The 27,063-nt window shown below is 43.8% G+C and overlaps 1 protein-coding gene across 3 annotated transcripts in view; it reads left to right on the top strand.

The window, feature by feature from the left end:
- The window catches only part of CEP350 (centrosomal protein 350), a 155,877-nt gene extending 142,192 nt beyond the window's left edge, over window positions 1-13,685 (top strand). For all 3 annotated transcript variants that reach the window (XM_078440525.2, XM_078440524.2, XM_078440526.2), the window contains one exon: window positions 9,823-13,685. In XM_078440525.2, the coding sequence (XP_078296651.2) occupies window positions 9,823-9,987 (165 nt within the window). In that variant the 3' untranslated portion in view covers window positions 9,988-13,685. The remainder of the gene's footprint in view (window positions 1-9,822) is intronic.
- Window positions 13,686-27,063: the final 13,378 nt, after the last annotated feature.

Here is a 27,063-nt window from a genome sequence, read left to right as displayed (position 1 = left end):
GCAGTGCCTTGTAAGCCACATCAGGGATTTTGGATTTTATTGTAAAAGCAAGGAGTTTAAGCAAGAGAGATTACAAGACCAGATCTGCAGTTTTAAAAGTCCTGGAAATGAGACACCTGGGTGGCTCAGTCAGTTAAACACCTGACTCTGATTTCAGCTCAGGTCACTGATGGCGTAGAGCTTGCTTGGGATTCTCTCTCTCCCTGTCTCTCTGCCCCTCCCCTGCTCACACTTTCTCTCTCTCGCTCTCAAAAGAAAAAAAAAAGAATTAAAAAAAATTAAAATGCTGGAAGAATCCTTCAAAAGAAATGTGTGGAGGAAAAAAGACCAGTGAGAAGGATGTAGCCTGTAGGTCAAAGGTGACTGTTTAGGTTTATTGAAGCAAAACTTCTTAGGTAAGTTTATCTTGAGCACATGTCAAGTAAATGAGGAAACCAGCATAGTGTGGCAGTTCAAAATGAACAGAGAGTGAAGGCTTAATGCATGCGGCTTCCAGCTAGTTACAGACAGCTCTCACTTCACATGGTTATAAAAATGTCATCTTCACAGTGAAAGGATTAAATACGTTGGCGGGGGAGCAACAATTTGGAGGCATCTTCAGACTGGAATTATTAGTCAGAAATGACAAGTAATACATCTCACAAGTGAACAATAAATGAATTGATTTGTAGCTCTTTATTAGATGTACCACAAAACAAGATCTTGTCCTTGGAAGGCATAGGCTTCCAGGTGCCAGATAGGATCACTTACACAGGAAAACATTGGTCTCTCCAGCAGTTTTCAGAAAATTCTTAAATAGCAAACAAAAATTCCTTTTGCTAGTATGAGATTATTATAGCTTGGGTGAGGGTAATGTCAATGTACAACAATTCAGGAGATTTGGGAGTTGGGAAAATAGTAACAAGATATATTTTGTGAATATTCCCTTTGCTGGTCATAAACTGTTTTCCACCTTCCTACAGAGAGACCTGGGCCTATGTAACTTGTTTCATGAGTTCACTCTTAATGTATAGCAAAATGATACTGTTAGTTCCTTGAGTTAATTATTAAAAATGCTAAATAGGGGCGCCTGGGTGGCTTAGTCGGTTAGGTGGCCGACTTCGGCTCAGGTCATGATCTTGCGGTCCGTGAGTTCTAGCCCCGCGTCAGGCTCTGTGCTGACAACTCAGAGCCTGGAGCCTGTTTCAGGTTCTGTGTCTCCCTCTCTCTGACCCTCCCCTGTTCATGCTCTGTCTCTCCCTGTCTCAAAAATAAATAAACATTCAAAAAAAAAAATTTTTTTTAAAAATGCTAAATAAACTCCTCTCCCACTGTTAGATTTAGCCAACCTAGCATCTGGAGATTCTAATTCTCCTGCATAGAGAGATTGAGATTCAAAACAATCTTTTTATATCACATGAACCAAAATTTTTCCCATAGTACAAAAGAAAAATCATGTTTATTATGAAACAATCATGCTCATTTTATGAAATTTAGAAAATATTGGTAAGTCAAAAGAAAAATCATGATAATCTCATCACCTAGATAGCTCTTAATATTGTGATATATAGACTTAGGGTCTTTATACAGAGGATTTTTTTAAACAGTTGAGATCATGGTCTCTTTTTTGTAATCTGTTTTTAGTCAATAAAATGTGAACTTTTTTCTTGTCACTAAATGTTCCTCTATTTTATATCACATTTAATAACTTTATCCAATTTTATTGTTGTGGAAGTATAGTAATCCATTGTACGGATGTACCATCATTTATTTAACCAGTCAGTAATTTTTTTTGCTCTTTTAAACGGCAGTGTTGTAATAAACATCTTGTGATATGGTAGATCTTTGTACTTATTTCCAGTGGTTTCCTTAGGATAAACTCCTAGAAATAGAATCGCTGATTAAAAGCATATGCAGAATGTTAAGGCTTACGTATGTGTTGTCAAATTGTTCTCCAAAAAGGTCGTAGCAATTATACATCCTTACCAGCACGGTACAAGAGTGGAGGTTCCCACCTTTGCCAATACTAGCTACTACCAATGTGTAAGTCTTTACCAAAAGAATGAGCTCATTTTGCTCTATTTAATTTTATTATCAATGTGGTTAATATTTTTACCTGTTCATTGGTTATTCTAAATTTTTTGCATGTTTAATCCTTACATATTTCAGAATGACAAAAAAGAATGAAAATAATACAGAAACCATTGTTTCCACCTTTCTAACGTCCATACTTTAGTATTTCGTTAATCCCACAAACATCATGTCAGCTCTCAGCCTTTGTCTGCAGGTCTGTCTGTCTGCTCTGATCTCAGCCCCTGCTCCTGAATTCCGGCTTACTTACATATTGAATTCTAGGACGATCGTTCTTTCACTTCAGCAGCTTGAAGATACTATTTTCCTGTAACCTGACCTCTCTTGTTGGTCTTGAGACATCTGCTGATAGTTCTTTTTGGGGAATCTGTCTTATCTTTTTGGTTTCTGTGGAAGACCGTGTATGTGTGTTTGTGTATTTGTGTGTTTGTTTCACAGTTTCTCTGGATGTGTCTAGATGTGGATTTGTTTTTTGTTTTTTGTTTTTTGTTTTCCTGCTTTGGACTCACTGTGCTTATTAAATCTATGGATTCATATCTTTACTCAATTCTGGAAAATTCTCAGCTATTATTGTCTCTTAGAATATTGCCTCTCCCCAAGTCTCCATTTCCCTGTGGCGCCTCTCTGGACATCCCTTTGGCCCTGTTCTCTCTTCCACGGTGCTTGATTCTTCCCCTAAATAGTTGCAGCTCTTGCTACTCTTTTAAATCCCTATTTGTTCTGGTAGTCAGGATTTTCCTCTTTTCTCAAGATTTCCCTATATGCATTACAAATATTTTTTGTTGTATTTTATCCAATATATGTCTTTATATGAGAACTTTTTCGCATCACCTTACTCTTATCTTACCATTTTTACTCTGACGGGCTTGCCAGCTAGTTGTGGTGTTGGGGGTGGTGGTGTTTTAACGTACGCCAGGAGTTTTTCAAATTTTATTTCTAAGTAATATTTGGGTATTATCATTTAAAAGAGCAGAAGAAGTCAGTGATTAACATTTTGGTCAGCTCAATACTGTAGATAAAATGAAGCCAGCTTTTCTTATAAAATCGATGAGTTTTATTGTTTTTCTAGAGTTTTGACTGTTGGTAATTTTGGTTAGGATCTTTAGATTTTAGAGGTCCTGAAATATCCTGAGCCTCGTTTAATATTCTTGGATGTACGATCCCCAGAATGCTCCCATGGATGTTAGTGCCACTAAAATGAGAAAATAGGGCATAGCAGTTAAGAGCCAGATCTGTGGAATCAGACTCCTTGAAGGTTCCAAACTTGTCTCCTACCACTTACTAACAACGTGACTTTGGGCAGGTTACCTCTCTGTCTCTCAGTCTCCCCCTCTGTAGAGTGACAGCCTCATAGAGTTGTAGTGATGACCAAATGAGGTACTGTATGTCTTAAGTGGCATATAGAAAGCTCTCAAAAGTAGTAGATATTATTAGTGTAAACGTTTTTATTGATTTACAATCATTTTCTTATTTGATCCCTACCCTCCCTGTCTATAAATAGCCAGAGTCTAAATTATGTCACTTAGAACTTGGGTCAGAAATTTGACTTGGTGCTATGAGATACATTATGAAAATTTTTGTTTTTTTGCATCGTGAAAGTAAAAATTTCATCTTTTTATTAAAAATACACAAGCTGGGGCACTTGGGTGGCTCAGTCGGTTAAACGTCCGACTTTTGGTTTCAGCTCAGGTCATGATCTCACAGTTCGTGTGTTCGAGCCCCGCGTCAGGACAGGGCAGAGCCTGCTCCAGATTCTCTCTCTCCCCCTCTCTCTGCCCCTCCCATGCACACGCACTCTGTCTCAAAATAAATAAGTAAACTTGAAAAAAATAAAAATAAAAATGTACATGCCTCTCAGCTATAGTAGTTTTAATCTGTTACCTATGCCTGAGAGATGAAAGCACTTGGACTCAGAACAAGCAGATGCTGCCACCTCTGCCTAAAGATCCTAACACTACTAGCTAGATTTAATCCCAGAATGCTGTGATTCCATCTTCCTATAAGATCATATAATATGTCAGCCATATCGCCAAGTTTTTCAATATACTTTTTTGACCAATGCCAGTATTTTCTTTCATCACACTGGTTCATCACCACACAGTCCAGTGTGATAAAAGAAAAGATTAACACAGAATTAAATCATGTGAAAAGTTTAATTGGAAAAGGGACTCTGATGTATGTATGCATGAATACCATGCTTTACAACGATAAGAAAGAACCGAGAAAACTATTCACATATTTCCCTGTTACAGCATTAGATCCACTGAGCTCCCAGGAGCATCTGTGGCCAGTTCAAATTAACCCAATCAATCAATCAATCAATCAGTCATTTCTTATGGACCTGCTATGTGCTAAGTAGTATTCTAGGCCCTGGGAATACATTAGTGAACAAACCAGACAAAATGCAAGGAGCTTTCATTCTAGTAAGGGAGACAGATACATAAGAAAAATAAATCTATGGAGGCAATAAGGGAATATTGGGGGTTGCAGTTCTAGATAGGATGGCTGGGAAAGATTTTACTGAGAAGATGACATTTGTTTAAAGGACTGAGGGAAATGAAGTGAGCCAAACACTCATCCAGGGGAAGAACATTCTGGAAAAGATACATCAGGCCTTGATTATTAGGGAAAAATCACTGGGTATGGAGCAGAGTGAGGAGTCAGAAAAAGTAGTAGGAGATGATGTCCCAGAAGTATCGGTGTGTGTGTGTCTGTGTGTGTGTGTGTGTCTGTGTGTGTGTGTGTACACGCACAGAGGGCCGAATCATACAGGGTCTAATAGGCCCTTGTAAAAACTAGGTTTTACGCTGAATAAGATCAGCAGACATTTAAGGTTTGAGCAGAAGAGTGATGTGATCTGACTTAATTTATTTAACAGGATCACTGTGACTGCTGTGTTGAGAATAGACTGAGGGAATGGTAGTAAAGGCGGGAGCAAGGAGACCAGCAGGATATTGTCATAATCCAGACAAGCAATAATAGTGGCTAGCACCAGTGTGGTGGTGTTGAGGTGGTAAGAAGTAGTCAGATTCTAGACAGATTTTCAAAGCAGAATGGAATTGCTGATAAATTGTGCCATATGAGAGAGGGAAAAGTATTAAAAATAACTCCATCGGGTTGGCCTGAACAACTCAAAGGATGGAACTTCCCTTTGCCGACTTGAGGAAGATTGAGAGGAGCAGGTTGGGAAGCAATATCAAGAGTTCTGTTCTGAACCTGTTAAATTTGAGGTGTCTGATAAACATCCAAATGGAGATACTGAAGAGGCAAGTGGACATACGAGTCTAGATCTCAGGCACGAGTCCTAGGCTGGAGGTAGGACTTTGGGAGTGGTGGACACATAGATGGCAGTCAGAGCCCTGAGACCAACAGAGTGTAGATGCAAAGGGAGGAGGTCCAAGGACTTAATTCCTGACACACTCTAATGTTTCATGTATTCAGAAGATGAGGAGGAACAAACAAACGAAACTAAAAAGGAACAGCCAGTGAAGTAGAAGCAAGCCAGGAGAGGGTGGGGTCCTGGAAGCCAGGTAAGAGTGTTTTAAGGAAGAGGCAAGAATCAACTGCATGGGATACAGCTAATTGGTCAAGTAAAATGAGAACTAAGGATTTACCATGGGATTTAGCAACGTGGCGGTCTTTACTGATCTTAACATTAATACAAAGACTTTGGGTGGCGTGCATGAGGTAAACATTTGATTTGCAGTAGGTTTCAAGAGAGAACAAGAGATTAGTGAGAGCAAAAATGGACATGTCAAAGGAGTTTTTTTGTGAAGCGAAAGATGGAGGGGGACATGGTGACAAGAGAGCATTCTTGTAGCATGAAAAAAATATGCTGACAGGAAAAAGGAGAACTTGTGATGGCGCAGAGGAGAGAGCACGGCAGGAACATGTCCCTGAGTCGGCGCGGTGGCATCCACACCGTGGACGGGTGCCCTCCCGCTGAACGTGAGCACTTGTGACAGGATGATCTGTTATAGTAAATATTCCAGAATGAACAGTAGCTTCCTCCAAAAGTTGCTTTCCAAAAGGAAATGTGTAATTTAGCTGTCATCGCTCAGACTAGGAAGGTCCCTAATCAGTCTAACTCTCCCTGTGTCAGTAGGCATTATTTGAGGTGAGTAAAATACAAAGAAAGTTTTTTTTTTTAGACAGAAGGGCCTCCATTAGCCAAAAATAAGAACAGAAATCTTTCTTTCAGCTCCAGGTCTCATTCACTCTGTCTCTTTACCACTCCAGAAGGACATTAAGTTTTCTCTTAGGTGAGCTAAGAATATGATGAGCTATTTTTAGCAATGCATTCTCAAAGTGTATGTGATGTGGGATGAACGACAAGAAATTAGACCAACTCTTGCATATCCTTTACACATAGTAGCCTTGGAAATTGCCTCTACTGTAGGTACAATTGCACTAAGGACAAATCCTGTAGTGAAACCACCTAGCTTATGATTGAATCTCCTTTACAAGTTAAGGTCTGTTAAGGTACGAGATAGCTCCTGAGGGTCTACCTATTGTTGATAAGTTCTTTCTCATAGTAAGCCTAAAAGGGTTTTCTTTCATATAATTAATTATAATTTACTTCTCCAGCTTTGGTGTTTTATCTAACAATTTGAATTCTTCCTGCATGCCTTTGAGGCAGCTGTCGTGTTGCACCTGAGTCTTTCTCTCCCTTTTAAACGGTATTCTCTCCTCTTGTCTGATAGTGTTTTTAAGTCCCCTCGACATCTTTTCACTTTACCTCTTTTTTCAGTGTCCCTCTTTAAATACTGTGCACAGAACTGACCATATAATATTTCGTGTATTTAATTAGTATGGACATGCAACCCTTCGTTTTTTAGATATTACACTTGGACTAATGCAGTTTATAATTACATTTGTTTTATTTTTAGCTACATCATTCTCACAGGACTCACAAAAACTTAGGAAAACCCCAAGACTAAAGTTTCAACCTGTCCCTCTGTTGTTATTTTGGGGACCCAAATATAGGACCTTATTCTTTTATTGCATCATCTTGTTAAATTTGGCTCTTCATTCCAAGCTACCCATACATTTTTTAGTTCGTTTTTCCAACGTAGTTCTGTTCTCAACTTCTTGTTACCTCTAAAATTCATCCGGGTCATTGCTGCAAACGATGAACTGGACAGAGCCAAAGACAGCCTTTTAGCACTCAGTAAAAAATCCATGTGCCAGATGCTTAGCACATTCTATTCGCACCATCCTTGTCACTGAGAAATTAAAATTATTAGACTGACTTTTTAATGTAATTTAATTTATATAATACATACTAATTTACCATACATCCATAACACATCTGCAGGAACAGAGGAAAATGTGTAAGAAAATAGAATAGGCTCCAAAAGCCAGAAGAAAAAACACGGAGGCAGATCTGCAGGCTACGAGATCCCTCAGTTGCCATAGTTGAAGTTCTGAGTTGGGCTTTGTGCTTTTTGATGGCTAAAGCAAAATGGAAAACATGATATTAGTCCTCGCCAGCCAAAAGGGAAATGGTTCCTGCTCTTAAGGAGGAGCAAAGCTTTTGCTAAATCTGATGAGGGCACTGTGGGGGCTTATCGTCTGTGCACTGAGATAACAGATGAAGTCCCAAGCATATATTCTACTCTAAGGCCACAATTGGTTGCCTTAGGACAGTGCTTCCTAAATTGTGTTATTGGGGAAGAGAAAAGATTTAACATTAAAGGTTGGGAAAACTTATAAAAAGGAAAGCTGTGCAACTTTGTTTGGACAAAATTCATGGGCAATATGAAATCTTATGTGGGGACACACCTCTTAGCTTTCCCAGAACATGGTTCTCCCTCAACACCAGTTTGAGAAGTGTTGCATTAGGCTGTTGCATACAGCATCCTTCATGAGAGGAACACCAGTTCCTTGGGAGGTTAATTGTATTTCTTACACATCCATACAAAATGATTCTTTGATCAAATAAATATGAGAAACCCTGGATTAAATGTTTCTTGGGGTGCCTGGGTGGCTCAGTCGGTTAAGCGTCCGACTTTGGCTCAGGTCATGATCTCGTGGTTTGTGAGTTCGAGCCCCGCATCGGGCTCTGTGCTGACAGCTCAGAGCCTGGAGCCTACTTCAGATTCTGTGTCTCCCTCTCTCTCTGCCCTTCCCATGCTCATGCTCTGTCTCTCTCTGTCTCTCAATAATAAATGTTAAAAAAAATTTTAAATAAATTTATTTACTGGTGGACTTCTTTTTAATAGGCTAATTTACATTGTGAAACTCCCAGAGGGAGCTTTCTAAAACTTATTTGACCTTGGAGCCCTTTCTGGTGGCATATGTGTTCACGGATCATAAATTAGAGAACAGAGGAAATGGATGTTTTGTAAACCCTTCAAAAAACTCTCCTCAAAGAGAAAGAATGTGGCAGCCACCGTGTCATAGATCTGTCAGCCCTGGCCAAGGGCACCTGTCAGGCAAGGCTGTTCTTTCTTCTTGTGCTCTCAAACTCCAGGGCAGTGGAGTCTTCTCATTTCCTCCTAACAGGAACCAGAGTACAAGCGCCCACCTTCACTTCCTCTGCGTCTTTTGAGATGAAACTCTGATCAGGGCAAGTCAGGTATTTGTGGTTGTACGGCTTTTTCACCAGGTTAGATTTCTGGTTAGACACTCCGGTCACTGAATTTCTCACTAGATTGGGGTTTACAATCCACTTTCTCTGCCTCACCTCCAACCCACATAGAGTATCATTACATACTGTTAAGTCTCATATGTTTGTTTGTTTGTTTTTAAGAGTAGTCTTTAAAAATTGTAAACAGGCAAAAAAATCTTGGACAGTTAGTTCTAACTTGATTGGTTTTAGTTTACCTTGGGAATCCCCAAACCCTAAAACGCAACTAATACTGTAATAACATTGTATGATGACGGATGGTAAGTACACTTACCATGGTGAGTATGGCATAATGTATGGAATTGTTGAATCACTGTGTCAAACTAATTAACATTCGGTGTCAACTATACTTCAGTTAAAAAAAAAGAGCAAGTATTACATGACTGATTTTTAAAATAAACTTAAGCAATAATACATTTTAAAAATACTGTAATGAAGGGGCGCCTGGGTGGCTCAGTTGGTTCAGCATCTGACTTTGGCTCAGGTCATGATCTCACAGTTTGTGAGTTTGAGCCCCGCATTAGGCTCTGTACTGACAGCTCAAAGCTCTGTCTCTCTCTCAAAAAATAAATAAACATAAAAAATAAAATAAAAATACTGTAATGAATATTAAACTTCATTTATTTATAATATTCTAAAATCGCATTCAGTATTTTTTTTCGATATATACATTTTATAATTGTAAATCCATACATCTAAGAGTTTACATTCTTCTCTCCCCCTTAAATCCTTATACACATTTGCTTATGTTGTCATAGACAACAACACACTTGTAATCCTTAATATCTATAATACCTTAATATCTAATATAAATCCTTAATATCTAAAATATCTTAGTAAAATACTGGAATATCGTCAAATTCTACTCTGACAGTTTTGAAGCCACTTTTATTTGGCAGTTGAGTTTTTTCAAATCTCTTGCAACTTGAAAAGGGATCTTGATATCATCATATAAACTACCTTTTGTCTGACTTACTTCCTTGGTCTGTGTTCTCATGGACGGGCATGTAATACACATTGATATATAATAATGCCTACTATCAGGCATTGCATTAATATGATTAGTTTTGTAGCTTTTGTGCGACAGTAATTTTCTCGCCTTGTTGTTCCCTAAATTCCAGGTGCAGGAGCTGCACGAAGAGGAGGCGCAGTGGGTGAACTATGACGAGGATGAGCTGTGTGTGAAGATGCAGCTCGCCGAGGGGATCTTTGAGACCTTGATCAGAGATACTATCGATGTTCTGAATCAGATCAGTGAAAAACAGGGGAGAATGCTACTTGTGTGACATCTTGCAAATAAATCGAACACTGAGTGTAATATGAGTCCTGGGCCTTTCTGCCTCCTGATACACACCCCATCTCCATCATAGCAAGAGTGCTCCTGGACTTGGTACCTTTCCTTAAAGACTACTGGTTTGGAGTTCATGGGACCATGCGGTATATCTGGTATGACAGCCTTTGCCTTTAGAGACCGTCCACCGGATCGATTGGTTATTTTCGGTGGGCAGGGCCGCACTCCTGATGTTGACATATAATCCTACACCTCTTGTTAGCGCCCCTACCAGGTCCCAGATGTGGGCTGAAAACACCAGACTCACCTCTTAGCTTAGACGAGGCTGTCTCTTCGTTGAATCTGAAGTCAGGCGGGGTGAGGTGTATAGCTAACGTGCGTCCTACCATTTTGGAGACGTAATCCTGGTCCATACCATGAAAGTCATAAATGGACACGATAGTCTCTCAACAGTATTAAACCCTTAACCACTTCTAAATAGGCAAGTTTAATCATGTGTGCCTATTTCACACTTTGGAATTCCTTTCGCTTCTTTTTGAAGACCGTTTTCTTCCATTCTTGCAGTTGAGCAGCACCGAGCGGACCTGTCGAGTTAACAAATCAGTGGTAGCCTTGCTTTCTGAGCATCATCTACAGAATTTTAAACCTTTGCATTATTTTTAGTTTTCTCTGTGTGGGCATGAAAACGAGGAATGCCCCCACTGAAGACCGGGCTCAAAGGACGGATGCGGGGCCGGCTCTCCTACCCCTTCTTCTGTCCCTGCACTTTGCTTACTCCTTCTAAACCTCTGCCAGCTGCTCCCAGAATCCCAGATCCTCAGGACCATCTCAGGCATCCAGGCATGGCAAAAGTGGAAATGATTCATTTTGGCCTTCAAACATTCAACTCCCTCCCACCCCCCATCTCTCCCCCAAGAAGTCAGAGACGCTGTTACTTGAATGATTTAGGAAATGAGTGTGTGCACCAAAGACAAAAAGATATTGTCTGTTGTTCGTGTGCTTGTGTTGCGCTATGGAACATTTTTTTTTTAATTTATTTTCAGATAAATTATTAAGTTGGAAACGTGTGTCCCTATTCAGAAGTGAAAGATTCTTCTTGTAATAGTTAAGCTTCCGTCTTGAAGCTTCTGTGGTTCATAGTCTTTGCACAGGAAATCTACGGTTTAAACAGACCCATACACATATCGAAGAAGGCAGTTTGATTCGGTGAAAAGAAGATGAGCTTTTCCGAGATCACCTGCAGTAGCAGGAATGGAATAAGGTGATTTAAAGACACTGCACAATTCAGTTCTGCCTCTCCTGCAGCATTGCTTCTCACAACTCTTACCTGTACCTGAAAAGAAATACATAGACTCCAGCTGCTACGTTAGAGCACACATGATGCTCTCCGGGACCTCAATACACTGCCTTCTCGACTGGTTTCTCTTAATCAGTCCCATCCTTCTTCAAGTAATCTAGAAGAATGTGGATAATCTTAGGCGTGAATGTAAATGCCTTAATATTGGAAGGTCCCAACTAGAAGCATGATATAAGACATCCACTGGATTCCTATTTACAAATATCCTGGAATGTTAGAGCTTCACAATATGTTAGAAAAACCCCAAAGATGGTATAATCTTTAAGTGTGCACGTTCGTTCATTTCTGCATCTTCCCTGTCAACTTGCCTTTGCGTCTCAAGTGTTTCACTATGCACACTTCCATTCCTCCTTGGTTTCATCTTGCCATCATGAGACACTTACTGAAATGATCATTGGAATATTTGCATTTTGCACAATGACTGGTCTGATAGCTCTTGACAAATAAGGAAAGCACTGAAATGTGGTGACTGGGTCTCGGGAAATGCGCAGTTTGATGCATCGCCAGCATTTCTTCTGGGCTTTTGATGTTGAGCTCTAGTCTTGTAGCCATAACGAGCAGATTGACTAAGAGAAGCTAGGGTTTCTTGGGGTTATTAACCAGTAGTGTGGAGATATTGTTCTCACGCGGCCAAGGAAAAGCAAAGGCCTTTGTTTTTAGTCTGTGTTACTTGGAAGACAGAAAAACATCTTGTCTACACCCTTTGGCTGTTTGTAGGATTACATTGTCCTTATGATACTGAAACTTTACAGCTGCTATAAATTTTTTATAAGTGAATATAAAAATAATATAATAGGAATATAGGTTGTTTTTCTACATTCTCATTATTTGGATCTAAATCAATTTTTAATAAGAAAGTTAACCTTTACTCTTTATGACATTATGATTCCAGAAAAGGAAAAGAGTAGATCAGAGTGCGGAGCCCGTAGAGTTCCGTGGTGAGGGCGCTGCTGGGGCTGCGCGGTCCTCAGAAATCCGGGCTCCCCGGGGAGGCAGCAGTCGGTCCGTCTTGCCCCTGCTTAGAAATGGTTGTCCATAGTTTGGTAGCAGAAAACAGAGGAATCTATGATTAGCAGATGTCTTATTATTTTAACTATTGGATATAATGGAAAAGGTGTTTCTTGTTAGCATTAGGATTGATGACTGTGGATACGCAGCCACTCGTTCCATATTGGGATCTTTTTAATCAAGCTCTGCCTCTTCAAGAATCTAAATAGTCCCTCTTTCTAATCTTTGTTCCTTCTCCCCCCACTCCCATCCTCTTTCACTCTTTCTTTGTAATTCCTCTAAGAAAAAGATCTTTGCATCAGCAGTAATATCTTTTAGAATAGCACTCTCAGAATTTAGTAGTAAACCAACATAGAGGCTTCAGATTTATTTCTGAGTCCAAAATAATTTGTGCTATCCAGGGTACTTGACTCTGGGTTAAATAAGTACAGGGTATAGATTCCCTCTTCAGGTCTAAACAGGAATTTTTATTCTAGGGAAAAGTGGGAAGAGCTCAAAAGTAGTTAATAAGGAAGGCAATTTGTTTTTCTTTTACCCGAAAGAAAAGAAAATTCCTTCTGTGACTACAGGTCTCTGAGAAATTATCTTTCAGAAGAGATTTCATTGCTCATAAGAGTGTTGTGGCCTATTGATAAAAACAATTTTGTTCACTTTCTTGTCTTGAAAAAAAGTGGCCTTAGCTTTTTGCAATACTTGAATAAAGTGTGTACTCGCACAGCGTTAGAGACTCATAACTTTTCTGCAAGAAGTTCAAACTTACATCTTCTTTTACTACCTTAAGAATACTAGTGAATAAAAACATTAATTCAAAGAGCAAATGATAGAAACTACAATGATGTTTAATGCAAATTGTAGGAACTTACATGTTTACAAATCATCTTAAACTGGTTGTGCAGCAATTCAATAAAATATCTTTGTATTATAAAAATGTGAAGAAAACAATGTAAACTGATGTAAAGGAGGTACTGTCATTTTAATTAACCTGTATGTTTAATAGCTTTTCCTTCCGGACTTTGCAAAGCCTTCTCGGGAAACACGTTGCAAAGCGTTCTCTGGGAGGCCTGGCCTCCGTGTGTGTACTGTACTGTGCAGACATGAAAAAACAAACCCGTTTACTGTGTATGTGTAAATAGCCTGGTCACCAGGCCATTTTCAGCCAATAGTCACATCCGGTGCAGCTCGCACACGACACTTGGGGTGTGGTTTGTAAGTATGACCTGTAAAATAACTGGGATGGATTCCCATGTATACCTGTGTAAATAGATTTGTTAACTGAAATGTACTTTAAGAAAAGAGAAAATCTGTAAATAAACTGATTTATAAATTAATAGCGTGTCAGGTGTTTGTGTCCTCACCTTTGGAGCCAAGTGTAGAAACCCAGTCCCCGTGAAGTTCACTGATTTCTGGTTGCCCGAGGGACAGCCGACTAGGCTGAGCTGTGTGGAGGACCTGTTTGCCGTGCTCACAGACGCACACGTCTGAGCAGCCTGGGCTCTGACGTTCGTCACTCGTTTGTCCAGTCGTTGGGCACAGTTTCGTGTCCTGAGCACTGGGCAGAGGGCTGGAGAGGTAGCGGAGGCAACGGACGTGGTCCCTGATCTCATGGAGCTTAAAGTCTACGGAAGGCGTCATCAAAAAAGAACTTCCAAAACAATGTCTAACAGATTGCAGGAGGTGCTGAAATGAAGCACTCACGGGGGTTTGAGAATCTATTGACAAAAGGGCCAGCAAGGGTGGGGGTGGGCCAGAGAAGAGGTCTCTGACAAATGATAACTTTGAGCTCTATATTGGTGGGTTTCTTCCCTGTAATTCATGGGAAAGCTCTTTTCTCCCAGGTGACTTGAGTTCTGATCACCCTCGCAAAATAACACACGGAAAAGTCACACACAATTAAGTGGGCCATAAAAAAGCAACCATCCAATGACTAGGTGTGGAGGCTCTAATTTATTTCTAGAAATACAAGCTTGGAGAAGAATGGAGCTAGCGATCTAGAAGAATAAAAGAATTTCAAAGGTTGCAACGTATGGCCCTCAGGATCATGAATCCTCTCTGGTCCAACAGACTGGAAGTAACCACCATCATCACACCTGAATTCCTCTAGTAGCTTCCTGATGGCCAACCCTGCTGTACCTTTAATCCCTACACAACCGTGAACCTTAATGGAATTCTCGGAAGAGGACTAACCCCAAATTGTGGCAGGTTCTAAAATATTTCTTGTGATTCCCAGAACAGACGTGTGAGTGCCCATGATGTGCCAGATGCTGTGTTTGGTGCTCAGGGCACAATAGGAATGACAGGTTGAATCTTGGCGGGGGGGAACCCAAATATCCATATCCTTGAATCAAAATACGTGAAAGTGGTAGGTAGATAGATGGCAGAGCTAAGAATGGTGACACCCAAAGTGATGTGATCTACAGGGGCGAGTGCTGGAGAACCAGCCAGTGCCCTACGAAAAAGCTCAGGAATGGGAGATAGTGACTGCCACAGGCAAAGGTGGGAAGCAGGGGGATTGTCCCTCCCTTCACTGGGAGGCCAGGCTATGTGGCCAAGGTTAGAAGGCAGGTAAGTGGCACCCAGGGAAGAGACCAATGCTGTGGTACGAGGTTGCTGAGAACAGACAACAGCTCTCAGGCTCACGAAGTACAGCGTTTCCATACGGAGAGGAAAGACTGCACCAGACCCAGCCTCTTGCAGTGCCTGGGTCTCCCGTGGCCAGCAGGTCCACTCCGAAGCCAAAGGGGGAGACGGGACTGCACGCACACCGTGTTGTGCTGCCGAGGAAGGACCAGAGCCCTCCCTGTGGGGTCTGAAATACAGAAAGCTGGGGGTGTGCCTGCGGGCCACTGACACACGCCCTTCAGCAGAACAAAGGCGCACATGTTGAGTCTGAACGGGGGAAGTGCCTTCCCACACAAGGTGATAAGCTCAGCACAGGCTGTGAGGACTCTATCTCTTGGTTAAGGAAGTGTGCCAGGGCCAAGGCCCATTTTTATGAGACTGTGCAGGAGGCGAGAAGCTGTGGATGACTGCCTTTCCCGACAATCCACCCCACCTCCCCTGCTCAGCCACTGAACTAGCAGATAAAGCATACCAGATCCGGTAGGACGACTGTTTGCCACAAATGGGTAGGCGGAGCTGGGTCCAGGAGCCCCTGAACAATGCATATGGCTACAGTTCACAGAGCCTTCCTGTCATTTTGAGACATTTACCAGAGTCACTGAAAGAACTAGACCCAGGACAATGATCAGGCCTCTCCGGAGGATGGTCCTCGGCCAGAAACCTCCAGTGCCTGGCCTAAGCCAACTGAAGAGGTCAAAAGATGAGTCTGATAACCATCCGACCGGAGCACGGGGCTTCCCCCTCCCCTGCATTGTTGATGTGTCCCAGCAAGAGATGTTGGCAATGACACAACAGCTACCCTATTCTGCCAGCAGATAACTGGAGGCTAGTCAGGTGTCCGTCTCTAGTGATTCTTGTTGGTCTAGAGGAAAGTCCAAGTTGTTGTGTACCAGGCAGGACATTAAAATGGGAATGTGGGACAAAAGGAACTTTATTCTGGGATGACAAATTCAGCATTATTCGAGTTCGCCTCCTCTCCCCACGGCTGTGCTGTCGTGTGTTGTCGTGCCAGGCACAGCGGAGGCTCCTGTCGGAGTGAAGAGAAGACAGGTGAAAGTTCCCACCTCGCTTCCACACCAAAAACCTCCTGAGGCCAGAGGCGCTCTTGTCCCCTACTTCCTCGGGACCCACTGCCCATGGCTTGACCCAAATCTTTTGGCCCAATCATCCAACCTGGAGAGGGAAGTCACAGTCTGAATGAACTTGACGTATCTCATAATAACGTCACCCACTTGAGTTGGAGGTCCCAGCACAGCCAGGGGAACCCTACGGCTCCGATGCTCTTTCACCCCTTCCCCCATCTCCCTGGGGTCCCTCAAGAGTGAGGCGCCTGCAGGTAGTGTTGCTTCCACGTTTGGCCTGGGGGGCCCTGCTGTGCTGCCGCTGTGATCCCGAGGACAAATCACACCTAGGAAGTATGTCACAAGGGAGAAAAGAGAACGAATGGTTGGGTACACCGAGGTTGGGATTCTGCTGGTGCAGCCTAATCAGGTGACTGTCTGGCCTTCCACCCACTCCAAGTATGGCCCGCCATGGGTGGAGCCTCCCGTTAAATGTTCAACGACTTTCCTTAAGCGGAGGTACCTCTGGTAAGTTGGCTTTTTCTCTTTTTTTATGGTCTTTGTATAGTTATTGCCTAAGCCACCCACTACAGTGTTTCCTCCCCACTCCCAATCTGTCTGGGGGTGATAGGGAGCACGAAAGCTCCACCTTATGTCACAGGAACATGTCCATCACTTTGTTTTTTGGGCTGTGAATGTGGTGTCTTGATCAGATGGGTATTTTGTTGAATATCTGAACATACGGCAATGGTGTTTTTTTAAGCCACAATAGTGATCTCTGTGTCTCTATGGCCCACTGTGTCCACACGGTGAGCATTGCTGGCATCCACGTCTGGGGACGAGTGGCCCGAAGTGGTCGATTTGCCACATTTGTGCCGGGCCGAAGGCCACCTGATGTGGATGTGTTCATTATATTGCGTGGTCTGCATTAAAAGGCAGGACTCACACAATAGTGACAACTGTGTTACCTTTGGCTTTCGGTTTTGGGGGGTGAGCCATTGAGATTCGGTCCATTTTTGTGTCGAGGTGGACTTTGATGTTCCATTCTGTAGTGGACCCAACAGGTGCCCATGGTGGTTTGCTGAGTGCATGTTACGTCAGCTTGTGAGTTCCATTTGTGTTTGTTTTTTAATGGTTCTTTGTCATAGACATTAATATGAGTGGTGAATCGGCTTTTTATTTATTTATTTATTTTTTCCGGTGCACAAGCTGTTGTCACCATCCCTGTCCCTACACAGGGGGAGCTAGACGGTTTGTAATAGCCCGTGAGTCTATAAATAAGTAGCAGAGAGTTGCTCGTGGAAGGGCTTCAGCATCCTTATCGGATACGCTTTGGCCCACTGGGCAGAGTATTCTTGTCCAGCCTCAGTTAAAAGGTGGTCATCCTTGGAGAAGATGGCATGGCGACCCAAGTGACTCTGCCGGCTTTGAGCTTGGCAGCTGGACATCTCTGAGCTGTGGCCCCACTTCATAAAGGGAGGGGCAGGAGCAGCCGCTACAGCTGTTTAGCCTCCTATGGCCAAGCAGCTACTGGGGCCTAAGTGGGCTTGACCTTGGCTGTACTATTTTTATTTAAAGATGGAGCTTTGCTGAACCTGTCCTATTTTATTAGTGGCATCAGCGGGTACCCACATGAGGATGGGCAGCTGAGGTCTTATGGTCACACAAGCTGTCAGGCTCTAGCAGTCAGGCACTCTCCTTTCAGTAAGGCCCAAAGGCAGAACGGAAGTTGCCATTTGAGTGGAGTATGTCTGGCACCTCCCTCAAGTAATTTATGCGTTCAGAACCCAAGGGACCAATGCACCTTGATAGCGGTCTCTTGTTATCACAGGCCCTAATCCACATGGGTAGGAGTCAATGAAACCTGTAGTTTCATAAGCCTGGTGGGCTCCATTGCCCAGTGGCAGGGCCTTGCATGTTGCACGGCCTGTGGGACCCGCTGTTGTCAGAGGTCCCATCCAAAGGAGCCGCCACGTGGGTAACCTTGACGAAAAAGGACCAAAGGAATACCCAGACGTGAGTATGTGTTTTAGTCGCCACGTGGGCCTGCCAGTTGTTGAGTCTCCTTTTTGTTGGTAGGAACTGTCTAGGACAGTAACTTTTGTTTAATCTCGTCCAGAATATTTTGTTGACTCCTGGCCCATGTGGCTCCCCGGAACTGCCGCTGTTGAGCGGGTCCTGGACCTAACCGGGGTGGACGGCCCAACCTGCATGTGTCGTGGTATCCGTGACCTTAGGCGGGGCCTGGCCAACTTGTTTCCCGGGCCAGCAGTGAGGCTGTCCTCAGTAAAGTGGATGCCAAGCCCTCCTGGGAGTCACTGGGCTTGCTACAGACCTAGCCCTACCCACTCTGGCATATGGCGAGGGGGTAAAGTGAAAGTAGACTATAGGCCTTTGCATGTAATGCAAATCGGTCTTGGCCCTTATCCCACAGGGGACTGAAAAGAAGACACTGGCCAGATCAGTAACTGCACAGCGGTCTCCCGTGTGCACCGTCACCACCCAGGTGACTCGGTGTCTGGTTCTGAGGAACCAAAGGGGGTCCACTGTTGGCCTCCAGACTCCTGAGGCCTTTTTCATGGGCCACACTGAGTTGTTAGATTGCACCAGAGCGGTGCCGGCACCAAGACTTGAATTAATAATGGTTTCTGGTTTTCATGCGGCATGTGGTACTGCGTTTACTGACTATTCCGCTGGGGTTCGGCTGACTCGGGGGGCGGGAGCGGCTGTCCTGCTGTCATGGAGGGAGCTCTTTGTTGTGAGGGGACATCCACCCTCAGGTGGCGGTGATGTTGTATGTCGAAAGTGGCCCAAACGTCAATGTCTGTAACAGCCAGGACTCGTGGGTTTCAATGCTCCTTTACCAAACAGACATACTAACCTGGCTGCATGTGACTCCCTGGCTTTTGTCCACACCTGTACTTTAGTTTCTGTATTTTATTTTCAGAGAAGGACCTCATTTGAACAGTTTCGTTTCAGCAACGCCATCGGTTTTTGTGTTGAGAGAAAACAGGTCTTACCTGAGGCCCACAAGTGAGCCAGGCCTGGCACAGCTCCCTGAACGGGGGCCCCAGACGTCCCGGGGAAGTGGTCTGTGCCCCTGAAAGGCCGGGCAGTGGGCAGGTGGCACGGGAGCCAGGAGCCCCGGCATGGTTCTCCTGCCCCTCCTAGGGCTCCTTTCTTTTACTTCTACTCCAATCCGTCAACTCGGCCAAGTTCACGGGGAGACTCTTAGACAACGTTTGCCTGCTGGCAGGACAGCGTGCTCCTCACCCTCCTCGAGAGCCTCAGCATCCCCAGGGGAGCCGGCGTCACTCTGGGATGGGGTCCTGGGGGACACGTTCAGGACGTATCTTCAGCAACCCTGCTCAGGGCACCAAATCTGTCTCACCGTCTGCCCGCTGGCCAGGCTGTGCAGCCAAAGTTAAAAGGCAGATAAGTGGCATCCAGGGAAGAGATCGACACAGGATATGAGGTCACTGAGAACAGGCAACATGCACCCCAGGCTCCAGTGGTGCCGCATTTCCTGGTTCGGAGAGGAAAGAAAGTGCGCAAGATCAGGCCCTTGCCATGCATGGGTCTCCCGTGGCAAGTCCCCCACGGCAAGCGCATCCACCTGCAGAGGAGGGGGAGATGGGACTGCACCCCGTGTTGTGCTGCAGAGGAAGGATCAGGGCCCTCCCCATGGGTCTGAAATACAGAAAGTTGGGGGTGTGCCCAGAGGCCACCGAGGCACGCCCTTCAGGAGAACGAAGGCGCACATGCTGAGTCTGAGGCGGGGAAATGCCTTCCCACACAAGGTGACAGGCCCGGCATAGGCCGCGAGGACTCCATCTCCTGGTGAAGGAGGTGTGCCAGGCCAAGGCCCATTCGTATGTGACCGCGCAGGAAGCAAGAAGCTGTGCCTGACTGCCTTTCCCGACAGGGATGAAAGAGCGAACTTGATTGAATTCTGAAAGGAACGGCTAGACCCCCTGGGTACCCGTGCCTCTCTGGTGGATGTGGGTCACTGCCAGTCCCCTCACTAATGCCCTCAGGAGACCATTTATTCTCTGGAGAAACCCAACCAGAGAATTCCTGAATGTGAGGACTCCCGGCACAACCAAGCACAAAGATGAGGCAACAAACCAAAAATGAAAGTGAAGTTAAAGTCTGTGGATTGAAATGGAAGGATCTAGTCAGGCTTATCCAGGACTCCCTTCTCCAGAAAGAAGACTAGAGGACCCTCCTCTGGAAAAATGGATGGCTTTGGAGGAAAGACCTAGAGGTCCTGACATGTGGGGAGATTGCTCTAGAGGAAAAGTTGGTTTGCTACCTGATCTCTGTCCAGGAAACTGACCAGTCAAAAGTCTCACACATGCCCACTGAGCTATGCATCACATTAAAACAATTTTTTTAAATGTTTTTATTTATTTTTGAGACAGAGAAGGACAGAGCACGAGCAGGGGAGGAGCAGAGAGAAAGGGAGACACAGAATCTGAAGCAGGCTCCAGGCTGTGAGCTGTTAGTACAGAGCCCAATGCAGGGATCCAACTCACAGACTGTGAGATCATGACCTGAGCTGAAGTAGGACGCTCAACTGACTGAGCCACCCAGGCACCCCTATTCATCACATTTTAGTGCATCGCCCAGAGGTGAACAAACAGCCAGCCACTGCCAGACGTTCGAGGAAAGCCAGCAGTATGAGCTAGATCAACCCAAAAAGAAGACAACACAAAGGAATCCTGGTGAAACAAGGCACGGCACTGAAGAAAACATCACAAGCCAAAAAACCACAATTAAAATGAAAGCCCTCTCAGACAGCTGCTGTAACACAGCGTCTATGAAATGGGCACAGGACGCTCTGAAAGAGTAATGAACCAGAGAAACAAGATGAAGCTCTTGAAAATTAAATGGATAGCAGCCATCATATAAAACTCAGTAGGAAGTTGGGAGGCCAAGTGGAGGAAATCTCCTAAACAGGAAAACGAAAAGGTAGATAAAAACAGGAAACAGATGAAGTTAGAGAACCAACCCAGGAAATCCAACATTAATTGGAATCTAACAAAAACAGAGAAAACAGGAGGGAATGGGGACACGAAAAGAATTCAGAACTTACCTCTGTGAGTTTCCTGTTGAAACTCTGCTAAGTGCCCTTCGCAAGAAATACGCTCCCCCCCAAACCCATCGCCGCCCCAGCAAGGCGTATCAGGGGGATACATCAGGGCACTGCGGGAAGAGGGTGAGGAATAAAAATGTCATCACTCTCCTGAACAGAAACATTGGAGACCATACGAAAATACAACAAAATTTTCAAAAATCAAACGAGAACCATTTTCATGCAAAAGTCTACACTCAGCCAAATTGTGACTCGAGTGTTAGGGTAGAATGTGGATGTGTTTGGGGAGGCCCTAACTTCTCACGCATTCTTTCACCGGACGCATAAACCCTGAAGGATGAAACCATGGGATCCAGAAACAGCAGCTCCACCAAGAAGACTGTGGAGGAAAATCCCCAGGATGACTTGGAAGGGCAGTCCCAGGATGACGGCCACCTGGTACGCCTAGGGGGCCATCAGTCCAGATCAGAGCAGGGGGACAGACTCCAGAGGGAATGTCCCCAGGTGACAGGGAAGGGAAAGAGAGAGGAATAAATAATGTATGTTTTTAACAACGTGAAATTTTTCATTGAGAAGCTGTTGGAAGGTGAGGAAAGATTGAGTAATAGGTTCAAAGAGTGAGTAATGAAACATGAGGAAAAGCAAAGCATTGTGTGAGTAAGAAACAATCATAATACACTTCTTGGCTCAGCTATGAACAATATTTATAGTTACAATAATGTGAATACTGGGATATCACTCAATTGAAAGGGTGAGGAAAGGGAAGGGAGTTATCAGAGCGCTAAACCTACATCTACCCATATAAGGACGTGTGATGGTTAATTTTATGTGTCAACTTAGCCAGGCCATGGTACCCAGATATTTGATCAAACATTGGTCTAGATGTTTCTATGAAGGTATTTTTTGATATGAGATTAACATTTAAACCAGTAGGTTTTGAATAAAGCAGGTTACCTTTCATAGCTTTCATAGTGTGGTGGGCCTCATCCAATCAAGTGAAGGTCTTAAAGACTGAACTCCCACAGGGAAGGGAATATTCTGCCTCCAGACTGCCTTTGGACTTGAGCTACAACATGAACTCTTCCCTTGGTCTCCAACCTGCTCCATATATTTTGTGCTTGCCACCTCCTACAATCACAGGAGCCAATTCCTTCTATGTCTGTCTCTCTGCCCCTGCCCTTTCTCCCTTATTTTCTCTCTCCATACACAACCCATTAGTTCTGTTTCTCCAGAGAGCCTAAGGAATACAGGAAGTCAATAACTAAAGTATAAAACCAGTGATTTAAGATATAGCAGATTCTCTTCGATACAGAGGTAAAGACCAGAACAAAGATGCTGGAATGAAATGACTAACAACAGGTGCCTCTGGATGACGATGAGGAGAAGAATGGGGCTGAAGACTACTCATGTGTTCCACGAGTGTGTGTCTTTAATTAATAACCTTTTTTTTTTTGCTACATACAAGTATCATCTTGATAATAAAAATTAATATTCCCTCCACCAAAAAATAAAGCAGCACCAAAACAGGACAAATGCAGCTTCTCTTCATTGACTTCTCTGCTAAATGTAAAGAGGGCATATTTAGATGGGATTCTACCCTCCTTCCTCTTATAACTTTAAAACTATTCCAGTACTACTGTCTGTAGAAGCTAAATTTGGGTCACAGCTTTGCAACCTAAATATTTTTCTGTTCCAAGTAAGAGCTAGATTCAAAGTAATTGAAACGTGTTGCTGTCATGCACAATTTAAGTGATGCATTTAACGTAATAAAAAAATATTTTAGGGGAGCCTGGGTGACTCAGGCGGTTGAGTGTCTGACTCTCGATTTTGGCTCAGGTCACCATCCCAGGGTGGTGGGATCGAGCCCCGCATCGGGCTCTGTGCTGAGCATGGAGCCTGCTTGGGATTCTCTCTCTCTCTCTCTCTCTCTCTCTCTCTCTCTCTCCTCCCTTCTTTTCCCTCCCTCCTTCTGCCCCTCCCCCGCCCACACTCTCTCTCTAAAATAAAAAACTTCTAATAACATTTTAGTAGTGCATACTAAAAAAGGTTAAACACGCACATTTGATGGTAGGTAGATGGTCTAGGGAAAGGAATCATCGTGTCTTAGCACTAACTAGTGGCCTCAGCGTGTCAACTTGCATGGAACTGGAGGCCAAGGTTTCTCTTGGGTCTGTAACTCTATTACCCATTCAAATTTATTTTGTTGTCACGATACTGGCACCTTTTACAAGCAGATATCCAACTTCCTTGTGCTTTTGTTTCGAGCAAGCACACCACTGAAAAATACATTTTATGTAACTAATCTTCCCACCTGAAGAATGCAGGTCAGGAAACTCAAAACCACTCTTTTAGCTCCAAACACATTCCAGGATTCTGAGTTCCCACAACACAGACAGGCATGCGTGATGACCCATTTTAAGTACGGCCAAAATATTCTTTTAAATAATAATCACCTAAATAACTTCCCTGACTGGTCTGTCAGTATGGTTGCTGCTATTTTGAGAAAACTAAGTCAAACAATTAGATGAGCAAAATGAAGTTATAACTCCAAATTCCTACCACGAGTCTCAAGTTTGAGTTTCCTTGGAGAAAAGGGAAAAAGCATTTAGTCAAGAATTCCTTGGGAGCTGCAATACTGATTAATCCCTGCTTCTGGCCTTTGAGATCATTACCTTGTTAATTCTACTTTCTGAAAGTAGCACTGACCAAAATATACATAACAAGGGAGTTTGTCTTAAGAAGCTTTTGTGTGATTGTTATCACTTTGGAGGCCCAGAATAGAAGAGAGGAGAATCTGCTGGTTTCTGGAGAAGTTGAACCATTTAAGAGTTTTGTTCTTCTGAGAGGAGCCAGTGAATGGAAACAAAATCATTTTGGTTTCTACATCCTTACTTATAAAAAGAGCTAAAAATCTCCATGTGGGAAATCACCAACGTGAAAAGTAAATTTTACTAAAAACTGTAGCAGCCAAGATGCACTTGACTGCAAGGAACAGAACACTCGACTAAAAGTAGGTCGACAATCGGGGCTTATCTTGTACTCGTCACATCACAAGGAATCCAGAGGCAGACCGGGTCAGGGTTGGTCAACGCCTCAGAGCTTTCGGTCAGCTCCTCCTTGACCCTCTTGATCAGGATGGCCAGATGGCTGGGGCAGCTCCAAGTACCCTGTAAATTTTAACTATTTTAAAATTTAACATTTTAATATGTTGATTTTAAAAATACTTGAAAAATTATTTCCATAAGTCTTCAGCGAACTTTCCTTTATGTGTTGTCGGCAAGAATGCCCTCATCGAGTTGTAAGAGAAACTCAGAAAGCAAGCATCTAGAATTTTCAGCTTCTGAAGGCAGGTCCCACAAATAAAGAAGAAGAGTGAGAATATGGCTGTTTATTTCACAACCAGCAGTGCCTGAGAATGTATTTATCCTGAGCTGCTGACTTCCCTGGAAAAATTCTGAGAACAGGCGGCTGGGCTGTTCCATCATCATGCCAACGCCCTTCCGTGCGCTCTAGTATGACCAGCAGTGCATGAACACTCATCTTCTCCGTCCCTCCACCCTTGGGCACAACCACGTGCCCAGCAGCCTTCAAATGGAACTATGTCTCCAGCTTTCAAAACCCTAGAGGAGCCATCATTCTTGATCCCACCCATTAGCTAGAAGGTCTTCAAATGTCCCTTGCATGAGTTAGGATGAGGAGACAAAACACACACGTGTGAATAAGTAAAGGGCACCAGTAGGCGATGCCCATTCATTCATTCGTTCATTCACAAATATCTACTTTCAACCACGTGAGCAAATGATTCCTCTTGCCAGTTCCTGGGCCGCCGCAGGGTGCAAGGTGGCAGTTACGGGGCAGGTGTGAGTGGGGAGGACCCAGCCAGAGACCTCGCTGGGAGGCAGTCACACTTGGGGTAATTTACCACAACCAGGGCTCTGTTCCCCAGCCTGAGAGACTGAGCAACGGGGAGGTGTCAGGTCTCCCGTGGTGTGCGGGCACTCTGGAGGTCAGAGTAAGTCTCATAAATTTGAAGAAAAAACCAGAAAACCTTCTGACTTAGAGTGGAGGCATCATTTTCTCAAGACCCACATGCCCCTGTTTTCTATCTACAGCCACGCCCCCCCTTCCCCTTCCCTTTCCCCAGAGTTTGTTTCATTAATGGAAAGCAAGTTTGGTGAACATGTTGAGGAGCCTCTTTCTTTTCCCCCAGATGCTTCACATACATTATTGTCTTTCACTGTTCTAAAAATCGGTGAAGTAAGCATTTTATTTCGCAATTGAGAAGCAGAGACTCAGACGTGGTATAATTCAGGTGAGTTGCGGACAAAACTCTTGCATCCTATTTCTGACCCAACCCTTCCTCTCTTGTTTCCCTGTTTCTTTTTTACTGAGGTATGATTGAAATACAACATTCTATTAGTGTCAGGTGTATAACACGATGACTTGACATTTGTGTATGTTGGGAAGTGACCACCACAGGAAGTCTTGTCACCACACAAAGTTACAAAAACTGTGGGGTTTTTTTGCGTGTGCGTGATGAGAACTTTTAAGCGTCTTCTTAGCATCTTTCAAATTTGCAATACAAGATTATCAACTCTAGTCACCATGCTGTCCCTTGCATCCCGTGACTTAACTGGAAGTTTGTGTCTCTTTGCCCCCTTCACTCATGCTGCCCACCCTCCACTCGTCCTCCCCTCTGGCAACCACAAATCTGTTCTTGGTATCTGTGGGTCTTGTTTTGTCTGTTCGTTCGTTTGTTTTTTGAATTCCACATAGAAGTGAAATCAGTATTTTACTTTCTTTATCTGACTTGTTTCCCTTGGCATAATACCTTCAAGGTCCATCCACGTTGCTGCAAATGGTAAGATTTCATTCTTTTTTATGGCTGAGTAGTATTCCATCGTGTATATATACCACACCTTGCATTCCACCCAAGCATGGTGGGCCCAGAAAATGCTCTCTCTTCTCTCTCGTGCCTGCAGTGCTCCTGTCTCCATTCAGAATGCCTCTCTCCTTCCCGGACAGTCCTGACCCTCACGACCACCTTTCGCTTCTCAGACTCTCCCACAAAAGCCCTAACAATAAATGCGACGGCTCACTGAGCATAAACTTACTAAGTGCTGAGGACTTGGCTTGCATCATCGGATTTGGTCCTCACAACTACTTTATGAGGCAGGCCCCATTTCACAGGTGAGGAAACTGAGGTTTCGAAGGTTAGGGACCTTGCCTGAAAACACAGAGCTTGTGAGTGACACGAGCTGGACTCACCTGGGTCTGTCTGGTTCCCAAAACCATGCCTTTTATCCTGTGTTTATTTCTGGTCATTGTCGCTTCACCTGGACATTATCCTTTCCTGGGCAGGCAACCTCAGGCCCCCAGGTCACCAAGGTCTAGATGAGACTGTAAGACCTGCCTACAGCAAAATTAAAAATTTTAAATACCTCCCCATTTGTTCAGAATAGAACCAAACCCCTTAGCAAGGCTGCAAAGCCCCCGCAGGCTGGGCTCATGTCCTCACCACACACCTACGCTCAGGGCAGCATCACGATCACTGGAGGGGGTTATTAAAAACGTCATGTGGTGGCACCATTTCTCAAGCCTCTGGCCTGCTCCCCTTGGATGAAATAATGATAAACAACATGACTATTTAGTCTTGTTAGTTGCCATTCTGAACGTTCTGCCTCTAAGTGTTTATATGTATTAACGCACACTAATTCACTTAATCTGAAAATTACCCTATGAAACAGATACTATTAGTAGAACCATCTAATAGATGAGATGATTGAGGCATAGGTTGGGTAATTAACTTGCCCAATTTCATTCAGCCAGCCAGTGGTGGGCTGGCCTGGAATCCCAATAATTGAATTAAGAGCTCTATGCTGTCTGTCTGTAGATGCCCACCACCATTAGCTTCAGATCCTGAATGTG

Source organism: Panthera onca, chromosome F1, assembly GCF_046562875.1.
Source record: "Panthera onca isolate mPanOnc1 chromosome F1, mPanOnc1 haplotype 2, whole genome shotgun sequence".
NCBI classification, from domain to species: domain Eukaryota; kingdom Metazoa; phylum Chordata; class Mammalia; order Carnivora; family Felidae; genus Panthera; species Panthera onca.
The sequence above is the reverse complement of the archived record's forward strand: the minus strand, read 5'-3'. Positions and strand labels throughout refer to the sequence as shown.